The 22,064-nt window shown below is 38.3% G+C and overlaps 1 protein-coding gene across 1 annotated transcript in view; it reads right to left on the bottom strand.

Annotated features, from left to right (window-relative positions):
* POLK (DNA polymerase kappa) overlaps positions 1-22,064 on the bottom strand; it is a 1,256,064-nt gene that overhangs the window by 780,864 nt on the left and 453,136 nt on the right. The window contains exon 6 of the mRNA XM_044064442.1: positions 9,844-10,101. Coding sequence (XP_043920377.1) covers positions 9,844-10,101 — 258 coding nt within the window. The remainder of the gene's footprint in view (positions 1-9,843; positions 10,102-22,064) is intronic.

The following is a 22,064-nucleotide window of genomic DNA, read 5'->3' as shown; positions in this document are numbered from 1 at the left end:
TGTAGCTACAGGTAAGTCTGTGTGTACTACTCATAAAAGTTTTCAGCATACAATAAAAGGTTGCTTAGGAGGGGAGGCAGTGACAGGGTGATACTTAGACTGAAAGTGCCTAGGGAGAGCTTAACTTGACAATTGCTCTGGGCCCCCAAAATGCTAACTCCGGACCTGCATGTAAGCCATATGAAGTAGCATGCTGCTGTATGGATCAGACTTATCGAGGGAGAAATGAATAAGGCCAGTGCATAAAACTGCAGGGAGCAGGGCAAGACCCATTTCAGAGGCAGAGGCGCAGTAGGGCTACAGAAAATATATATTACTGCGAACTAAACAGATATCTGATGTTGTACACATATACAAATGAGCCAAAATATATGAAAAAGAGTGCAGATGCAATTCAAAGACAGCTATACTGCATACCAAAGCTGTCTACAAGATCAGAGTTAAATCTTTTACAAATGTACACTGGCAGAAACAAGTTTACTTTGCTGTTGTTAAAGTATAGCATGCACTCTTCCAGGTACCACTCCAATATACTTGTGACAGTCTCTGCTCCGAGCCAGTAATCAAGGAGCCTAAATCCTCACCTCTGACACTGGAAAGGGAAGGCCACTAGGAACAAAAATGGACGTGCACAGTATTTTCAGATTCAGCTCTCTGTACCAAGCAGAATTTCCCTTCACAGCCACAGGAAGCACACTCCAGACTTGGGGCTGGACTCTCTCGCTCTCCAGGCCCCAAAGAAGACTCCACACTGACCAGTTTGGAGCTCTGTGTCTCTGTTCCAAGTAGCGGATAGACACACTTAGATATTTGATTTTGACATACATATATACACACACCCACATACCTAGGAAAGGCTACTACAGACTTACCAGCTGTGCTCCCTCTGCCCAGACTATAAGGTAATTGTGCTGCCACCAGTCAGCTACTCTAAGGCTCTTATAACAAGGGCACCCAATTATACTGAATAAAATCAATACTAACACAAATGGTAGAGTCTAACCAATGCAGCAAGGCTTTCAGAAGCGGCCACAGCCACTAAAATAAGCATAAGTACTCTTAAGATGTTAAAAGTATTCTCTAAAAGACAACCCACAATTAAAGGTACATAAATATTTAATAAATAATAAAACAGAAAACACAAGAATACTGAATATTTAGTTGCAATAAACACCAGAGTTTCAGACATAGGAGATATAAAACAATAACACAGTTGGGTGGATTCACACAGACGCATAAAAACAATGATGAACTAATTTCACAACATTTTCCTGACTGACTAAAGAATTACTGTTCCCTAGTTAAGTAAGTTACTACAGCAAGACATGATGATGAGTGTTGTGTTGCTTACTACAGCAAGGCAAGATGGTGTGTGTGGTTGTGTGAGATATCTGTGAGAGATCTTTCCTGTCAGGTTCCAAAAAAAAGTGCTGCTGTGAAAGTTACATCATATCTCTCACTAATATCTAAAGAACCATTTCAGTGGTAGTTCTAGAATGACATCACATCTAGTCACATGACTCTGGAACAATACACACCCACAGCTTTGCTAAAATCTGCTGTAGCAACTGAAAGGTATACAACAGTTTCAACAACTTCCACCCTTGCAGGCTAGCAATTATTTCACCCCCAAGGACAATATAGTAAGATTCTTAGTCCTGGTATTCCCAGAATTTTTTGTCTCTGGCTGCAATCAGATCTGTAAGATAAAATGTTTATGACATAAACCAACCCATTTAATTTTAACCTGTTTTTCAAAATTAGTTGGACTGACATTAACCTCTTCCCTTCCGGCACTCTCTGTTAAAACATATACATTTAATCAGTTATAATAATACTGTCTGACATACGGTATTCATTCATTTGATTGGCCGGTGGATGGCCGATCGGAAAATGTTCGAAAGCAGTGCAGCAAATTCTCACAATTGCGAATGCAATTGTTGCGAATCGCAAAACATCTCCCACCTTTCTGACCCATGGTAGCGCTTATTTAGGTGGTAGAGCAGTCAGAAATGTCGTATTCGGTGTTATGTAGGACATTCTGACCATTCAGCAAGGAGAAATTCGGTAATAACACTCGGTATTATACCCGATCGAAGAACGTTAACTCGATCAAATGAATCTATTCCCTGACATACATATATTTCTCTTTTCTGTCCAGCAGTACCAACTGTTGATGCATTTTAACACAAGCATCTGTACAATTCAGTGTGATAGTCAAATGACAAAATTCTTTACAAAACTCCAGCTAGCTATGTTGGCATATGTTACACATGCACTGCCCTACTCTCCCTGGCACAGATGGCACTGCCTCATATCATCGCAATACTCACATATACATTAACTACACTTTCCATCATGGTCCCCTGTATATATCTGCCAGCACTACTTTAGCACAAAAGCACATTAACCACTCCCATGGACACCAGCTGGCCATACTCACACCAATATAAGTCAGCCTAGTTCTGAAACATGGCACAATTCTGTACTTTTGTGAAACCCATCAAAAAATAACATGCAACAGAATGCCGAAGTGGGTAATAAGAATTATGCAGTTAATTTACTTTCTCAATTACACTGCTTGTTGCCTGAGTATTTTCTTTTTATTCTTAGTGAGTTTACTATAGGACATTAAGGTAGAATAATAGGTCTGAAAATATAGAGTCAGACTTGTGTTTTCATGTACACATTCAGTTTCAGGGAAAGACAGTTCAGTAGAAAGGAAAATATATTCTTGCTGGCTAAACATAAGATATGCAGAAATATTTCTCAAGGGAAAGCTACAGAATGTTCCTTTCTCAAGGGCAAAATATGTGTACTTGCAATGGAATGCTAGATAAACAATAGACAGTTAGGCACTGTGAAGCACATGCAAGACAAGGCTTGGAAACCAAAGCTAAACAGGTATGTAAAACAGTGTAGATGCATATGGTCAAACAGGCATGGCCGAAAGGAGTGTGGCAACATCACAAAAATGTGATTACAAGTGCTGGGAACAGTCCCCTTTCTGACCCATGGTAGCACTCGTTTTAGGGGGTAGAGTGGTCAGAAATGTCGAATTTGGTGTTTTTACGACACTGACTGTTCGGCATTACGGGATTCGCGGAGAAAAGTCTATAAAATGTATGATCGAGCAATGTGCACTCTACCATATGAATGTAAACCATGTAAAACATTACAGGGTTTTGTTATTATTAGGAAATACTTCAGACACAGTTAAGTTAGTTTTTGGACTGATACGCTAACAATCTTTACAGTCCACGCACTTGAGTCCGAGTACAGAAGTCAGGTGAAATATCCACACTACTGAGTAGGAAAAGACTCTTTCAGTTGATATTATTCAGCAGAATCAGAATATACATACTGAAACTTTGGATATTAATCAGCACTGTTACTGTTATCCAGCATTCTGGAATTTCTAGACTTTACTGTTTATCAGCATTGCTACTGGAGACAGTATTTGGATACTGTTAACTTCTAATAAAGCATTTTTAACCACACTATAACATGTGCAGAATTTATTCTGAAAAGTACAAAAAGACTTGGCCCATGAAGGCGAGGCTGGCACTAGTTCAGAACAAGTTAGGGTAATTAACAGACAGACATTCATTCATTCTGCCTGCCATCCATGGGGGGACGACATTAACCTATGTTCTAAAACCTCATAGCAACTTTGCATCAGCAGTCAGACTATATCTATTCTACAGAACAGACATCAGGGCAAAGTAAAAGCAGTCTCGGACACTTTTTTCCAGTCTGTCAGTAACTACAGTAGAAGTATTTTATAGCAAATTTTTCAGCAGCAACCTGTATTTTTCCAGACAGGAAACTGTGAACTCCATACAGAATACGGCCACAGCCGACAGCATTACAATTACTTCTTACAGAGCAGACCTTTCAATAAGACACCAGTAATATTTCAGATTTAAACTTGATACAAAAAGCAGCCAAAGCAAATGACATACCTCTACATACAGTAATTGCAGTCAGACAGATTGCAAAGCACAAGTGTTTATTCAAAACACTACTTCAGGAAAATTCTCTAACATCAACAGACCAGCAGTACTTCAGAAAATCTACAAACTTCAGCAGTGTTCCTTCAGAACATAAAATAACATTATCCAGTTAACAGCAATGTACTTCACCATCTCCACAGTTTCAAGTTTCCAGTGTGATATCATACAGCCAAGAAGCAAAAAAATAATGTTTAAAAAGCTGCAGAAGACAGGGCACATTCTTCCAGAATCAAAGTTATACAAGACTTTATATGCACTTTTTAGCCAAGTCAGACAGTAAATATCAAAAAAGTTTAAATACATCAATTACAGCACTTTTTATAAATATGCCAAACAATACTTCTACAGTAAAGACACCAGAAAATGTTCACTATTGTACATTAAATGTAGAATAATAGGCCTGAAAATATAGTCAGGCTTGTGTTTTCATGTACACATTCAGTTTCAGAGAAAGACCGTTCAGCAGAAAAGAAAATTTTGCTGGCTACACAAGATGTGCAGAAATAACATTTCTCAAGGGGAAAGCTACAGAATGTTCCTTTCTCAATGGTAAGATATGTGTACTTGGAATGGAAAGCTAGATAAAGAACAGACAGTTAAGCACTGTGAGGCATACGCAAGACAAGGCTTGGAAACCAAGGCTAAAGAGGCATGTAAAACATTACAGGGTTTTGGTATTATTAGGAAATATTTCAGACACAGTCAATTGAGTCAGTTAAGTTAGTTTCTGGACCGACTTGCAAAAGGTCTTTACAGTACAGACACTCCAGCATGAGTGCAGAAGTCAGGTCAAATAGCTATACTATTAAGGAGGAAAAGACTGTTTCACTTGATATTATTCAGGAGAATCAGACTATACCTGCAGAAACGTTGGATATTTATCAGCACTGTTATCAAGCATTCCAGAATTTCTACAGACTGTTATTGATTACCAGCACTACTACTGGAAACAGTATTTGGATATTAACATCTAATAAAGCATCTTAACTGAACTACAACGTGTGCAGAATTTATTCAGAAAAGTACAAACACTTGGCCTATAAAGGACAGACTGGCACCTGTTCAGCACAAGTTTGGGTAATTAACAGATAAAGACATTCATTCCATTCTCACTTTAGTTATTTCCAGTTAGTTCCAGTATACTACAGTCTTACCAATTCTTTCACTGTACTACTGCTAGCATTACTGATATACATTCAAACAATTGTTCCTCTGCAAGTATGCTCTCAAATGCTTGTATGCTCATGCACATATAATAGGTAGTATACAACTCAAACTGCTCACCAGCTTTGAGCACACACATACATCCACTACGTTTGTCTGTGTTCCCCCAAATCACACTTGGTTGTTTTATAAAATGAGAATGTGCGAGAGGGTGAGATTCAGAAAACTTGTAATCAGTGTACAAGTCTGGTATTCTGCATGTTTGTTGCTCAGTAAGTGTACTATTCAGTGTGAAGTAGTCCTGCAGGCCTCAAAGCATTTTTCAGTTTGATTGTTGGCTGAAGTCCTTTCTGGTCAAAGGCTACACAGTCTCCCTGTGTTCATATACGTTTTCACCACATGTTCCAGTTTTCTGCCCTCTCCCAACAATTTGCAATATTTTTTAACTACATTTAGTTTTATTGTTAACTGGGTAAGCCCACTAGACACAAGTATCCCTTTTTCTGGGTCAGTCTTACAGAACTGCCTAGTTAAGTGACTTGCTGAGAGTGACATTGTAGGGAAATGAAGAATGAGGGAATCAGACTCTGGACTTAGAATTGCTACCTCTTCAACTACTAAAAGGAAGTAATTTTAATGGAAACCTGAAATTTGCAAGAAAAAAACATACAAGCAGTGCAAAAGACTGGACTTCATTTTTGTTATAAAAAAGGCTTGCTCATGTAGAATTTGAATTTTTTCAGTTTCATAAATTATTATGGTGATTCAGATACAACATAATTGTTTTATGCAACTATTAGAGGGAACTTAAGAAACATTCTTTTTTTGCCCTAAAATCTTAGGACATTTGCCATTTCTCGTTTTTTTTCTGAAGGACGCAACTGCCCAAAGAGGGACTGTCCTGCCTAAGCAGGTGGTAACTATACCTAGATTGCAGGAAGCTGCTCACTCACATCCTTAATCCTCTGTGCTAACTGCTAGGTTAGGTTGATGGTACAGCTTCCAAATTGTTCATAGGTGTGCATGCAGTGTGTGTGTGTGTGTGTGTGTGTGTGTGTGTGCATGTGTGCATTCTGTAATAGACCAGTCCCCTACCCAGAAACAGCTTCAAACCATTGAATCCATTGGTTGCCAGGAGAGGGTCTGGTGTCCTCATGACTCTGTAAAGGATAAAGTGTGTTAATGTCCCATGAATGGATTTACATATGATCAAATTAATGGCAAAATATAGTAAATGCAAATTAAACTGAAAAAAGTAATTAGTGAAAACCACAATACATCAAAATAGTAATTTTTTTCAAGAAAATAGTATATAAAAGTATTAAGAAGCAATTTTCACACTTTACAATGACACAGTTGTATGATGCTATTTTGAATGAATACTGGCTACTTAAAACAAATGGGAAAACATTTTTGAAGAAAACAGTGACATTGTGTGTGCTGGTGTAAAAATTACAAATTTAACATCAGTTTAAGGTAAAAAAGTACTTCAGTACAGGTTTCTGTGGGATAAAAGTAAACAGTAACATAGATGCCTATGAATGAATGTAAACACAGCATGAGAATATGCCTGAATTCACTTTTCAGTACTGACACTGCACTATGGCATTAAGAGGGGTGCTCAACTCTTGAATTTGCCATCCCATGCATGAGAAAGAAAATCAATGTCCAATCTGCCTGACCTGACATTAGCTCAGGTAGTTGTAAGAGATCCCATGGCACTTAGAGCAGGGGAAGTTCCCCTGTGCCAAGGTCAATTTGCCCTAGTCAACATAAATACAATCATAGGTCTCCCCTAAAAAGAGGCTGCTGGCCTAGTGGGAACAACCCTGTCAACAAAGAGTAATCAAGTAAATAAATGATATGGCTAATGCACTGTTTTTTATGCTACTACATGAACTTGGACAATTTATACAGAGGCAACTGAAGAGTGTTATATAAGAAATTTTATATCAGTTGACAAAAAGTCAGTGTTACTAAAGGTATAAGCACAGAATGGCAGCTAGAAGAAGCAAGAAGAGGAGGCAAGGCAAAGTAAAGCAATATATAAAAGCTGAACTTTATAACAATATGTTCACAAGTATGGAGTTTGAATCAAGTTCACATAGAAATTATTTGTATTACTCCAGAAGAAATTTGATACAGGAGCACTAGGTGTATGATGCTTATACAGAACAGCAGAAATGATTTTCAAACATACCACTGGATAAGTCAAAAGTGTTACTAAAGACCGGAATTCAGAAAGGGCCAGACCCACTGCTATGTCATACTGATATTGTGCACAGAATTCTCTGACACAGAATTTTCTGACACAATTCAGTGAAAAACCACGTGCAGTCCCACTGCATAAAAAAACACCGAACTGTGGTATAGTAAATGGTAAGGGGCAATGACTCTCCTACTACAATGACTGCCAATATCAGTAATACAGCATTAATACTGTACTGCAAAAACAAAGTCTGGCTTGTGCAGTTGCAAATGGGGGTAAAGATGACACTGTACCCGCTGTTCCCTGCTAGTACACAAAAAGCCAAGAAAACACATACTATGTCAATCATCTAATTGTATGCAGAATGGTGTGAGACATTACAACTGAGAAGTAGAATGTTCTTTGTATTATTGGGCTACATCCTCCAGACCATCTCTCACTGCTGGTGTTGTCAAAATCATACGAGTACCCTATGTTGCCTTTCCAGCCAGTCCCATATTGTGTATAGTGGCCTCTGCAGCAAATGCCAAGGGTGCATCCATGTATACAGCAAGCAGGATTTGGTATACGAAATGTTTCATGGTAATGCAACATATCAACCACCTCAGAACCACTAAGTGCCCACTCAAGGCACAGAAATGTATCAAATATGTTGCATGCAATGCATCAGTGAAGGTGTATGTGTCACAAAGATTTTATATGCCTGATATCACCAGCTGTATCTTGACTTCTGCGTCAGGGTTAATGTGTGTTTTACCTGTATGAGAAATTCACAACATAGTCCACTGACAAGGTAGCTAATTTTATGAGGAGCAGGTGCACATGAACTCTGTTATACAAGTATTACCTTGATAAATTCCATCCTTATTGAATGTCATCCTATTAGTATTTAACTGACATCAGCTATCCCATACCTTTCTACACAGTTCAGAGAAGGAGGCTCATGTGTGCACCTCATTTCATGTTCCTGCATACTAATGACATTTGTATATAATTGTTTGTATTAGCTGCAAAGTTAATGTCATCCCATGGAGAGATGTCACAAACAGACCATGCCATTCCTCATTGCAGGTTCTGAAAGGATAGTGGCAGACTGGTAGACCTACAAATATAAAGCAATGACAGTAGATAGAAGTCTAATGAATGTAGTATATCATCTTCATAGTGTACGTGTTCAAACACTTCTTCATACTGATGTTTACACAGATAATATATATGGGCTTCTGTGAAGAGTAGCCCATTGCAGAGCTTGAATTAGTGTAAGGGGGAGTTACCCTTGCACTGTCACACTGTACCAGAAACTCACAATGCTACAAAAGTAAGACATGACTACCGAACATCCTGTTGGATTTTGTATGCGAGGAATCACAACTGTGTGCTGAAAGCAATTACATTTATATCTGTATTAGTGACATTTGTTATTTTATTTTAAAATATACTATTCTGGATCTCATCATACAACTCAACAAATTCACAGCATTTGGCTTGATTCTCTAGCTCATTTAACATAAAACATCTACAATCTTAAAAGGACACCATTTACTAGTGTTTGTACCAATACACTATTACATGATATAACACTCTGCAAAACACTTATTTACTCACACAAATTAGCATTAGTGCACCTGAGTAAAAGTATCATAAATTCATATTCTATTTTGTAGAACAGCGCATTGCTTTAGTAGTACTGTACCTCATTAATGAATTCTCTTTAGTTAAAACCATTTTGAAGTGCATGGAGTGCCGCAACTGGGCAGTGAAATCAAGGAAAACTCATGCTTGTCAAGCACTTTAGAATGGTGCTTTTCTTAAGCACTAGTCTTGTGGTAGAGCATTAACAGTGTTCAGCAGTCTCAAAAAAGCATCATAAATACTTTAAGTACTTCAACTGAACTTTTTTTAGTGTAAAATATTTAGCAGTCTAAATGCTTCTTGATACTGTTTTTAGTGGACACACTGTGCGGCGGAGGTTAGTGTGTTACTGCCTTCAAAACTGTACAACACTTATCAGTATTGCACTTTTTCCTCTAACTTTTGCAGTACATGAGAGAAGATAAAGCTACATGCACTACAAAGAATTATGAGCAGGTCTCCCATCATATCCCAGAATATTGTGTGTTATCAACATGGATGCCAAGATTCACCTCTCGAGCTTCACTCTCAGACTGAATGTCTTGACATCAATGTCTCAAACATTTAACATTTGATTATGGTTAGAGACCTAATCATAATTCTCTATACATCTTTACCCTAAGAAGCTTAGGTAAAAACACTGTATGACTTTTTCATTCACTGGTTTCTAAATAAAACACGTTCATTATCTTACAATGATGTGTGACAGAAAAGTATATGATTCCATAGAACACAAATCCAACTTTAGATGTCCCCACTCTTTTTTTTTTTTTTAACGAAAAACTAACAATGACTTTAAACAACACACATTAGAAAAATCACCTGCACTAGCAGTGAGCGTGGTCTTCTTTTCTATCAAGAAGCGAATTTCACGGACAGCTTCCTCTGCAGAAACTCCAAAAACAACTATATTTTGTGATGGCAGGTCAGTCCATTCTTTATGTGGGACTACATTATTCTGGATAATTTCTTGCGGATGCAATGGAGATGAACTGTCTTCAAAAAGTACTGGAGAGCAGGTTTCTTCTCTCTTGTTCTGCTGTAGCTGTTCTGTAGTTTCAGTCTCCTCTACCCCTACATCTGTATTAAAAAAAATGTTACTATAGGACTTTTTTTTTTAAATTCTCATAAGTGTCATAATAATTCAACAGATACTCCAGTTACAAAATCCCCCTCAAGCAACAAGAAATACTCTGTCAAATTAATATGGATTTGTACCAGGCATACTTCCATAAACTCTTCAAGAATATGCAGCAAATGCATGGGGACTAACAATTAAACAGTGCAACAAATGATAGTGCCACATCAAATATAAAAAGGTTATGCACTTGTTTGCTTGCTAATTGATTAGGTGCACTGATCCAAAGACCTTTTTCAACAATAAACCAAGCAAAAGCATACACAATGATTTCACAGCAAAAAAGACCACATGACAATGTTGTAATAAAAAGTACAGTGATTGTACAAGTACAACAAAGATGTGCTAATTAGGAACACATTTTCTGGGAGTGTAATGGAGTTGGCAGACTTTAAAAAGTTCCTGCAGACTATTCCATCAGAAATATTGGGCAAGTAAATTGGTATGACTAAGGAAATATTTTTTTGAGCTATTATACAGAACTGGAATTGCCTAGACTTAGTAAGGCCTTGCTAAATGTAATTATGGTGGCTGCTAAAAAACAATTACAAGGAAATGGAAACCAAAGTCTAAACCAACTGAACTAGACATAGTGAAATACTGTAACAGAGGTAAAACAACTAGAATTGGGATCTTTAGAAAAGGGAAGGGGCAAATTACATAGATGAAATAGAAATCTTGGGAATACATGCAGACAAGGAATAAGTTTAAAAAGAAGGCAGGATTTGAATGAGCTACGCAATGTCTGACAATGACTGGATACATTATAAGTGATGCATAATGCTTGCAACTAAAATTATGTCAATATGGCTTGTTTTCATTTATATAAATGTATGACTGTCTATGTCATAAGTGATAATTTAATAAAGATGTGTCTTGCTTAAAAAAACAAAAATGTACCGTTTAGTAGGCTATATCCATAAAAGTTTCAATAGAAAGACAAAAAAAATGCCCATAAATAATAGTTTCAACAGATGAAAGGTGATAAAAATAGACAATACAGTATAGACAGAGATCATCAGTTATTCACTAGCATATGAATTAATTCTCCAGTTAGCTGTTTAATGAAAAAGGGGATTCTAACTTATTACAGCACTCAATACCAACAAGAATGTACCAGAACTTGCAGCAACGTATCTGTTTTAATCAGTAAATGTTTCTGCCTCTCTTCCCTTTACATATCTGATTAAATTCCATTCGAAGAAAATTCAGGTGTTAATCATTCTGGTTCTTCAAACCTCTCTGATTGCCTCAGGTGAAATGAATCTAAAAACATCTTCAAGGTGAGCTGGACCAGAAAACGGCATGGAAAAGGTTGGGCGCGCATCTCCTTGGATTCTCGTGGCTCATATTATGGCTTGGTACTGTAGTGTTTTTGGTAGTGATATTTCACAGCAACAGGTTCCCTGGTTCCATTCTAAGCTGGAGTACCTTGTGTGTGGAGTCTGCATGTTCTCCCTGTGTTCGCGTGGATTTCCTCCCACAATCTAAAGCCATGCACTAAGTGGACTGGACACTCTGAATTGGCCATTGGTGTAAATGTGCATGAGTGTGTGGTGTGAAAACTACCATGGCAGGACTAGCCACCCAATGGTGTAAACCTCGACTCTAGATTGTCACTGTTGATGTGACACCCCAACCCCATATGCAAAAATAAGAAAAGGGTTGTGGATGGATGCAGGGATTACAGCATCACCAGTTGAGGTAATACCTGGAGATTCAACTATTCTCATTCAACAACTGGCACATTTTGTACCTTTCACTCCCACTTTTTCAGATATGGAAGAATAAGATCACCTTGTCTTTAGGGTATGCTGGCTCTTCTACTCAGAATGCCTCTATTTATAAGGGTCCTGCTGAAATGAAAAATGGTTCATCAGAAGCAACAAATTTGCATTCATGGTTGGCTAATTCTGATTATAAATTTCAGTGTTTGGACAATAGAGTGACAGATTCATTATCCATGCAACTGAAACCGAGCATTATTTAACAAAATACAGGAATATGCAAATGGACAACAGTTATCTAGCCAAATGTATCAGAGTAAACTGGCTTCCAAAAGGCTTGCATTGTTGGAAGTTTCCAGTTATGCTGGTGAGGAACATGTTATACCAGAGTTAAATTTTTTTGATCAGACTGGTGTGGAAGTTATGAAATTAATTATTTTGGACAATGAATGCAAATTGCAGGTGTTGGATGACTAAATTAAATCTTTCAATACCAGAACTGAGAGTAATTTGTTGTGTCCATCATATACTCGTGATTACAATATTTTTCAAGAGGGTTAATGAGAACTGTTCACAATAGACAGCAGAAACAGAAGAACTTGAATAGGGACACAGTGGAATATGAGGACAGCCGTGCATACTCAAGAAGGGTACTATTAGTAATTAACAATGTTTTGGGTATGGTTGGGACTAAGGGTGTTTCCAGCGAGTCAGATGAACCTCCTGGAGCACCAATTTCTGGGCCAACTCATCCTGAAGATGTTTTTTTTAGATTGAATTTATCTGAGGTGATTGGAGCAGTTGAAGAATCAGAACAAGCAATCTCCGAATAATTGTGGAATGGAATTCAGTCTAACATGTCAGGGGAGGAAAGGGAGAAAAGTTTACTGATTAAAAATATGCTGCTGCGAGTTCTGCTGCGTTTTTTTGTTTTTGTTGGTATTAAGTTTTTCATTGTTTGGTTAATATTCCAGTACTCGGTGGGGTACAAGGTAGAAGCTCATCATGGATGGGGTGCTAACCCTACACAGGCACACACACTCACTCTTACACTCCTTAATACCTATGGAAACTGTGGAGCAATGCTCCTCCACCTCTTCACGGCAAGGGAGGAAATCACAGCCCACAAGAAAATTCATGTGGATACAGGGAGGATATGCACACTACGCAGCAACAGTACCCCAGCTGAGAATCAAACTAGAGAACCATGCACTCTGAGGCTGCAACAGTAACTGCCATAGCATTGTGATGCTCCTCTTATTAGCATACACATATGGAAAAGAAATGCAACCAAAAGCCACCAGATGCTCTGATATTCCATCAGTGGACAGCTATCTCCTCGCATCTCTGTTGTGGTTTGCATACTTATTCTTCCTGTTTCTCACTCTTGGTGTACTGCATGTGAAGCAGATTTACCAAAGTCACTGGTGATTATCATATGATTTGCCTTTTGTCTGTCTGGAGTTTCACACTATGGTTGATATCCCCATTGTGGCTTTTTAGCGTGTGGGTTCCTGACCATTACTGACTGCTTTTCCGCAAAGTGTTTTTTTTATTTTTAATTTTTCTGAAATAACAAGGAAGTGAAGGCAGTCTGCCATTTTTAAGCTGGGGACAGCTGTCTCCTAACATCCAAAGTAGTGAATACAGTAACAGAGCTAAAACAACTGGAACTGAGATCTTTAGAAAAAAGTAGAAACAAACTACATAGAAAAAATAGGAAATGTGGGAACAATACATACAGGGAAGGAACAAGGTTTAAAAGAAGGTAGGACTTAAATGAGCTAATTAATGTTTGACTGAAAATTATTGGGTAGATTATAAGTGATGTATAATGTTTGCAACTTGGAGTGTGTCAGTACGGTTTCTGATGTAAAATGCTTGCAAGAAGGATTATGTTAGTGTGGTTTGTTTTTATTTATATAAATGTATGATTGTTTATGTCATAAGTGATGGTTTATGTCATAAGTGATGGTTTAATAAAGATGTTTCTTGTTTAATAAAGGGGGCAGGAATTGAATAATTTATGCAATGTTACTTAGGTTATATGATATATAACAATATATGTGAAAAAATGTTGTTAATTTTAACATAATACAGTTTGATTACTTTTATATTAATGTAAATGTGCCTATGTCACAAGTGATAATTCAATGTTTAAAACACCTATCTTGAGACTGAGCATAAAGAAAGACAAGGAGTGCTGAAGAAACAGTGCACCATCACTTCAGGAGTGTAAACAGTATGTACAGTGAGTAAAAGTTAAAATGTTAACTAGGAATGGTATGGGTTCAAGAACAGAAATGTATGAATAAAGGTAACTATGAGTAGTACTGTCCTTTCTCAAATGGGTTGACATAATACTTTATTTAAGGAAAAATAATGGTGTTCCACGCAATTTGCAAGGTGGAGAGACAAAAACCTACTTATTTATAGAGAAAAACAAAGTCAATAAGCATTTGAGGTATATTCCCTGACTAAAACAGAGTATGCATCCAAACTTAGCAATGGGGGCATATTTTGCGATGACCATGGGCCTTTCAGTAGTTAGAGTCCAGTAAATGCAAAGGGAGGATGAAGTTCTCCACATTTGACTACAGATTAGGTTAGCGAGAAGGTTGAAGCTACTTGTGTGATCTAGCCAAAGTCTTGGATAATTAAAACAGGTAACAAGAGAGACAGGATAGCTGGAATGTTTACTATGTTAATCGATTTTGAAAGGAAAGGGTTCCATTGTTGTACTTTGCAACTGTTTGTTACAGTTTGCAAACCATTATCTTGGCCTGCTGCTGAGTTCTTGACTTTGTGGTCGCTTGCTGCAGTCATTAAGGATTGCAGATTTTTACTATGCAAACAGTCTTAGGGATGTCACACACACTTCATTTTCAGATATGTATTTGTTTTTCTGAAACTCTTTTCATGTGTCACTTGAAGATGTAAACTTTGTTTAATTTATTTACTGACATTTGCTGACAGGGAAAGTCCGACTGGGTCATAAACCCATTTTCAGCATTGGGCCAGGGAGAAAAGCTCAAAAGACAATGTCATATTCAGTTTAAAGAGATTCGTACAATTTTCCGACACTGTACAATTTAAATAATATAGATTGATGACATTTTTCGGATTCTTGCTATCTTCCTGGTGTAGCAAGATATCCCATTCCTTTTGTGTGTTCTATATGGACTCGACCACTGTGGAAGATCTGCTAATTTAATCTTTACAGATCAAAGAGATGCATTTGGCTGCCAGGTGACATCTTGATTTGTGCACTATGGGGCATTGCCGGTGTATTAGCAGTCATTTGTGTAATATTTAAGCAGCAGATTGGTTTGACTGTTATACTTTGCTGCTACAACAGTATTTTTTTTTATATTATTTGGTACTACTCCTACAGTCTTTGCACTGTAAATAATTCTACAGTCTGCAGCATTATGTTTCTTTTTATATTTAACATTACATACATATATCACTTCACTTGGTTACATGCGTCTATGAAATGAGCACCATAATAAATTCAAAAATTAAAGATGAAGTTGCACAGAGAGGGATGGAGTCCTATGACCCAGGTGACTTGGGGTTTGATTACTGCACCTGATCCATGATGAGTCAGCTGGGGATGAGCTATCTTAGCATTCTTGTCAGTTTACCTACCACAGAAGGCGGAGGCAGAGTATACGACCAAGAGCTAAAAGCCATTCATGTAGACCAACGACTCCAGTCCAGTGGTGTGAGAATATGTAAAGGATACTGGGAATTGGCCAGGGCAGTGGACAGGACATTCAAAAAAAGCCATAACAGCAGTCAGGATGGTACTATACTGAGATACACCATTAGCTTATCCATGTGCACATCCCCCTGCCTGCTTATGCTGTGAATTCCCTATTTCAGGGCCATGGTCGGAGGGTGCAAGATGGAGAGGTATTGGGGAAGGTGGAGCACATGACTGAGGGGAGGCCCTGGGAAATAGCTGATGGAAAATGGTTGTGCTGGTGGGGGGAAGACCATGGGCCTTTCAGTATGTAATTATGAATACTGGTGTGTTTCTGGTCAATCCTAAAAGTATTAAGTAACTGCACAGAAAGTTAGAAAAGTGTGAGACATGTCTTATTGTGAGTTTACTTTTGAAAAAGAACAGATGGGTGTCCCAACAGTTGCTTTGGGAGTATTTCTGAATGAAGGATACCAACAGTAAAGTGAATGAATGACACCAACAGCAAAGTATTCATGCTGTAAAGTAACTTGGCTGGCTCTACTGGCAAAGTTTTCTGGAACCAGTTAAAGGGCCTTCAACAAAAAACTAATCTTTATTCAGTTATATGAGCAGACAGATGTAGTTTACCACACTGAGAAGACATATGAAATCAAAGAAAAGTTCCAGTCCGGAGCCATGTTAGTAGAATCTTGCTTCAAAACAGAAACTTTCATTGGATCTAAAAGGGAACCAAAATATTTACTCAATGAAAACTAGTCTTTTGTCATCTGCTATTTACTTAGTTAATAATGTGATGTAATACAGACTTAATACTGTAGTGTTACGAAACACTTTGCCATAAGGGCTAAGGTCTTCATCTCACAGACACATGGTAAAGGGTTCCATCCTAACTTGTGGTCATTGTTAGTGTGGAATTAGCACATTCTTCCTTGGTCTTGTGTGCCTCCTCCCACCTCCCAAAACATGCTAGGTGCTTTCACCTCAAGGATGGAAGGTACTAAGTTTAAACCCAGCCTTCTTAGTTGAACTTAAAAGGAATGCCAACAGAGTGCACCTGAACACTGAGCAGAGTCCTATGCTGCAGCACATCCTCTAGATAGTGCCTATTGTGAACTGCTTTTGGCATTAATTGTGGTGCACAATATCCTTTAATTAGGAGAAAATATACCACAGACTGTGTTGCCATGTCAGTGTAAAAACTGATAGTAGGTGATTTTGCTACCAAAAATCAACATGGGCATTTCCCACTACTAAGTGGGTTGAGAACCCAACCTACACTACAGATCCATGCTGACATTTAGGCCTCCCACTGGCTAATGTACTTGCCATAAATCTCAGCAAATGGGACAAAAAGTTACAGGTAGGCCAATGTCACATTCTCCTGGGTGGCATAATTCACTTTAAGCACCCACATCGTTTTCACACAGGCTTGGGCACTGCATTGAATGCCTGACAATGAGCGACTGACCCCATACAAATTGGGTGAACTGCTACACAAATGAAGCACCATCATTCCAGTGTAGAAATTCAAGCATTTTTTTGGGGATGAAGAAGACAATGTTGCAGTCAAATTACTTTAAGTAAATAAGGGGAATGCCCATATCCAACAAAGGGACTGCCAGCCTCCCTATACTCCTTGCCATATACACAAAATCAACTGTTATTAACACGGTTTTAAGAGCCCTGGGGTCCATTGGCTGGGTGTGCAGGACTGCAGGTAGTTCTCCCTCACCCTCGACAGAGGGAGTACTTCCACTGTGTGACATTGCCTTTTACTCCTTTTTGTGTGAAGTGAGGAAGGGGAAGGGCAGTCCCCTGATGGGCATTATGCCAACTGTCTCTTTACACAAAAGTAATATATATTACTGTGTGCAGGTATGAAGCCAACATATAAAACAATTAAGTGTACTGTTATGCCTCTGACCATCTGAGAAATGATGTTTACCAATTTGAAAATAGTTAAAGCATGACAAAGATTTAAAAATTATAAAATAAATTTGAAAACAGTTTATTACTCACTTCTTTAAGTTGCTTGCATTTGTAACAGTTGCTTCTCAATAATCATCATTTGATGCCTTTTTAAATATTCAACTAAACATCATTGTTGGGTTGCAACTTGCAGGGGAGAGAGTGACTGATTAGATGGCAAAGTGGGAGAAGGTTTAGTACTACCCACCCTGCTGGTTGTTTAAAGTAAGTTTTGCCACTTGGAATAGCACTCCTGAGTGACAGTTGGCTGTAAAACCAATCAACCTGCCAAAACCAAACTAAGGATGGCTACACTACACTGAATGTAAGTTCACTGACGCAGCACAGCTTGGAAGTGGATGACATGATGGTAAGAAGAAAGACTGGGCACCCAAAAGACAAGGTGGAAGGTCAATGCAGCAGAATCACTTGACTTGGGTATGGGGAACTGTTGTGAGAGAAAGTTATTTGAACACTGTGACAGATGTCATCAACAATATGGACATACTCAGGACAATTAGACTTGAATGTAGAAACAGAGCACCATTCATAATCTCAGCCTATGGCCCATGACTGGCTTGTGATGGCAAGAGAGAGAGGGAATTAATGCAGCATTTACAGGACATCCTAGATAAAGCGTGACAAAAATGAGTTGACCTGATAACAGCTGACCTGAATGCATACATCTGACAGCTACAACATGACATGCCGCCTGGGTCCACAGGGGTGGGGCAGAAGAACATAGAAGAGACCATTTGATACTTGGCTCAATGATGCCTAAAACATGGTTCACCAACAGACTCAGTCAAAATTCATATGCAAGACTGGGCAAGAGCATAAACCACAGCAGGCCACAATCAGCTGCAAGCAGTGGTCAGAGAAAGCTTTAAGATCAACAGAAACAAGACATAAGACACAGAAAATGACTGGAATGAAAGCATAGGAGTTCAAGAAAATACCAGGACACTAGCACCTCAGGATGAAAGAGATGGAGTGCACTGTAGACCAGATATGCAGCCGAGTCAGGTATGGAAATCAGAAACATAAGGAAAGCTAATGCTAGAGTTCAGAAATCAAGGAATTTATCGAAAAATGAGAGCAGGAAGAAGTTGTAAACAGAAAGGATGGACCAGGCAAACAGAGTACTAGTTGGCCAACAGGATGTCAAGACAGCAGTTTCAATGGCAAAGAAAAAGGCATCAGAGAAAAATTACCAGCTTTTGGAAACTGACTCAGCAGATGGCACAAGGAAGCTCTATCAGGTCGGAAGGCAACAGCAGAAAAATAAAGAAGATAATTATCAGACATCACTTGTAAGGCATGTTAGCAACAACCTGGTCACCAGTCCAAAGGACTTCAAAAAATAAAGAAAAAGGCCACTGGCAGCAATAAGTTCCACAAGAAGGATGTTTATTATCCCAGAAACAGTAAAGTAAGCGCTTTTGTCTTGCTCCAATGAGCAAAACTTCCTCAAAGAAAACTTTTCAAAAGCAGTACCATTTATACTAATGAATCAAATCACATGGCTACATTAAGTCCTAAAAGGTATACATCCAATAATACAATCGTGAACAATGTTCTTAGATTTCTTGAAAGACATAAAAACCTACAAAACTATATGTAAAATTGTATAAAACACGAACAGTATTTAAGTAATAGGAAAGCATTTAAATAAGATAACCTAAACTAGACTGGGTAAAGTGAACTAATCCTTGTATATAAAGCAAGGAGAAAACAGTTATCGATTCACTACCTTTGTTTATACAAAAAGGCACCAGATTACCTTTGCAAGCTCCTTAACTTTAAAACACAGGCTAGTGAGCACATGTCATTCAAGCCTGGTGGGCTGTAAGCATTTAATTTAATTTGCCACAATAATTCATATATTTCTAATTTCAAAGTGTATATGGTCCTCCCCAAGGATTCTTCTCTATCTGGTCTATGACTCTAAAGCTAAAATTATGATGGGGATGTTCATGGATGTGCTTGGCCAACACATTCTCTACGTTTAGTTTCTTAATACTGTAAGTGTGCTCAAACCCTGTCCTTGAACTTATGGTCGGTTTTACCGACGTAGAAACAGGGACAAAGTTTACAGATGGCCAGATAGACCACGCTTTTAGATCCACAATTAATACAATATCCTTTACCTCTAACAGTAAAGAGGTTACCAACTTCCATGAATCTGCAATATGAGCAACTCTCACATTTGTACATACCAGGGGCTCTCACTACTGAGGTCTTTCCCCTTTCCAACAGACTTTTAAGACTGAGGCCTCTTCTGTATGTAATCCTGGGACCCAGCTGAACAATAGGACCCAGGTCCTCATCCGAAACTAATAAACTCCAATATTTAGAGATAATTTGTTGTACAATGAAGGCATCAAGACTAAATGATGCAATGAATGTGACATTAAATGGATCTGACCTACCTGACTGAATGTGCTCAGTACCAAGTGTCTATGTACCATTAAGGACAGATCTGGGTGCTAAAATAGGAGTAAAAACACCATTGGCCCTCTTATATTGCACTTCAATCACCAGTTCATCCAGTAATTGCGGGGGGTACCCTCGTTTTAAAAACATGTCGCTCAATGTTTGACATTCAACCCAAAATTCCTTTTCAGACACCATACAGGCCGCTCTCACCAGCTGGCCCTTCACAACAGATCTCTTTTCTGTTGGTAAGGGTGGCTACTAGTGAAATGAAGGAATGAGTTGGAATAATTGGGTTTCCAGTGAATCTTTGCTTTGAACAATTTACTGTTCCTGTTTTTATATAATTCTACATCCAAATATGCTATACTCTCCGTATCTAAACTATACGTAAAAGCCAGGAATTGCGTGGAACCATTCAAATAGTTCACAAATTTTAGAATATCATCAATTTCACGTTCAAACAAAGAAAACATCATCCAAGTATCTAGTATAATAACAAATATTTCCCCTGTATAAGTTGTTGTTAAATACAAAGTGTTGCTCCTAATGAGCCATCACAAGGTTGGCAAAACTTGCCCCACACGGAGAGCCCACTGCAACACCTGTCTTTTGCAAACAGTACCACCCTTCAAACATAAAATAGTTGTTAGTCAATATAAAGTCTAACAGTTCCTGCAAGAGTTCAGTTTTGCTTGCTGTGCTGCCCTTTTCCATCATGAAACTAGTTACCCATTCAATACCAATTATCAGCGGGTATAACAGTGTACAGATCTTTTACTTCAATAGTCAAGAATATAATATGATTTTTATATTCAAGACTATTGATATTGTTCAAAAAAGACCAAGAGTCTTTACAAATATGGTCAACTTGTTCAACAAATCTCTTCAACACTGTATCCACATATTTCGCTATGGGGTAGGTAATGGAGTTTCTCCCGTTCATAATAGGTCAAAGGGGTGGGTCCCCCAGGTCTTTATGGACCTTCGGGATTTCAAAAAATCACTGGTGTAAGAGGAGCCAAAATCAACAAATAATTATATAATTCTACAGAAATTCTAGACTCTATAAATAAGTCATTTAAAAATACCTTAATTTTCTGTTGTGCTCGATTCACTTCATTTAGTGAGGCTAAATCAAAGACTGCCCACTTTGTCAGGTTTTACAACCCTTACATTTTGAAAATTTAAACAGTTCAATTTATCCCAACCCGGTTTAGTAAAATTCAATGTTTTATTCAAGGACTTGCATTTACTGTTATCTAAAGCGCCACGCAAGTCTAATTCACAGACACGCTTGAAGACTGATAGAATAGGGGGTAAACGTGGATTAAAAGCACTTAACACACTACATTCCTTCTGCACAACAGGTTGGTTCCTAAACATAAATTACAGGTTCAATTCGAATGAATACTCTTAAGATAACAATTGTTCTTGCCATATTCACCCTTTGATCAGGGACAAATGTTAAACCCTTAGCTAGCAAGTCAACCAAAGCAGTATCCACATCGCACTAGAATAACTGAAGATTTTAAAGGCACGATCGCTATTAAGCAAAATTTTATATGTATTGGCATGAACATTGCTATTCATACAATAAAAACCAGCTAGGTTGTCACTAGCTGGATCAACAGTTACCTCTGTGTTGACCAATCCCCTCTTGGGCCCTTCCTATTGAGGGGTCTCAAATTGCTCGTTGGGTTCACCTGCTGGCGGCTTCCCTTGTGAAAATTTTGAGAACTGTTGTCAAAATTAGACTCCCGGTTAGAAGGGACACTGTCCTGATTGACAGATCCATTATATCCTTGGATATCATTAGCGTTAATGTTCTTATTAGTACTTTTGTTTCTGTTATTATTCCTTAAATGTCCGTTCCAATTAGAGCCCTCTGCGTACTATCCTCTTGGATCCACAACTGCTTCAGTGTAACTACATCCTGAGGAGTCAAGTATGCAGCCTATCAGAAGCCTGGTTGTGTTCGTTACTATAGGAATGGCTCAAGGGGTTGAGCCATTCTTGTGTGGGTGGGGGTTTTGGATAAGCAGTTCCTTTACTGTAATCG

Source organism: Protopterus annectens, chromosome 2.part2, assembly GCF_019279795.1.
Source record: "Protopterus annectens isolate FY-2018-M chromosome 2.part2, PAN1.0, whole genome shotgun sequence".
Taxonomy (NCBI): Eukaryota; Metazoa; Chordata; order Ceratodontiformes; family Protopteridae; genus Protopterus; species Protopterus annectens.
The sequence above is the reverse complement of the archived record's forward strand: the minus strand, read 5'-3'. Positions and strand labels throughout refer to the sequence as shown.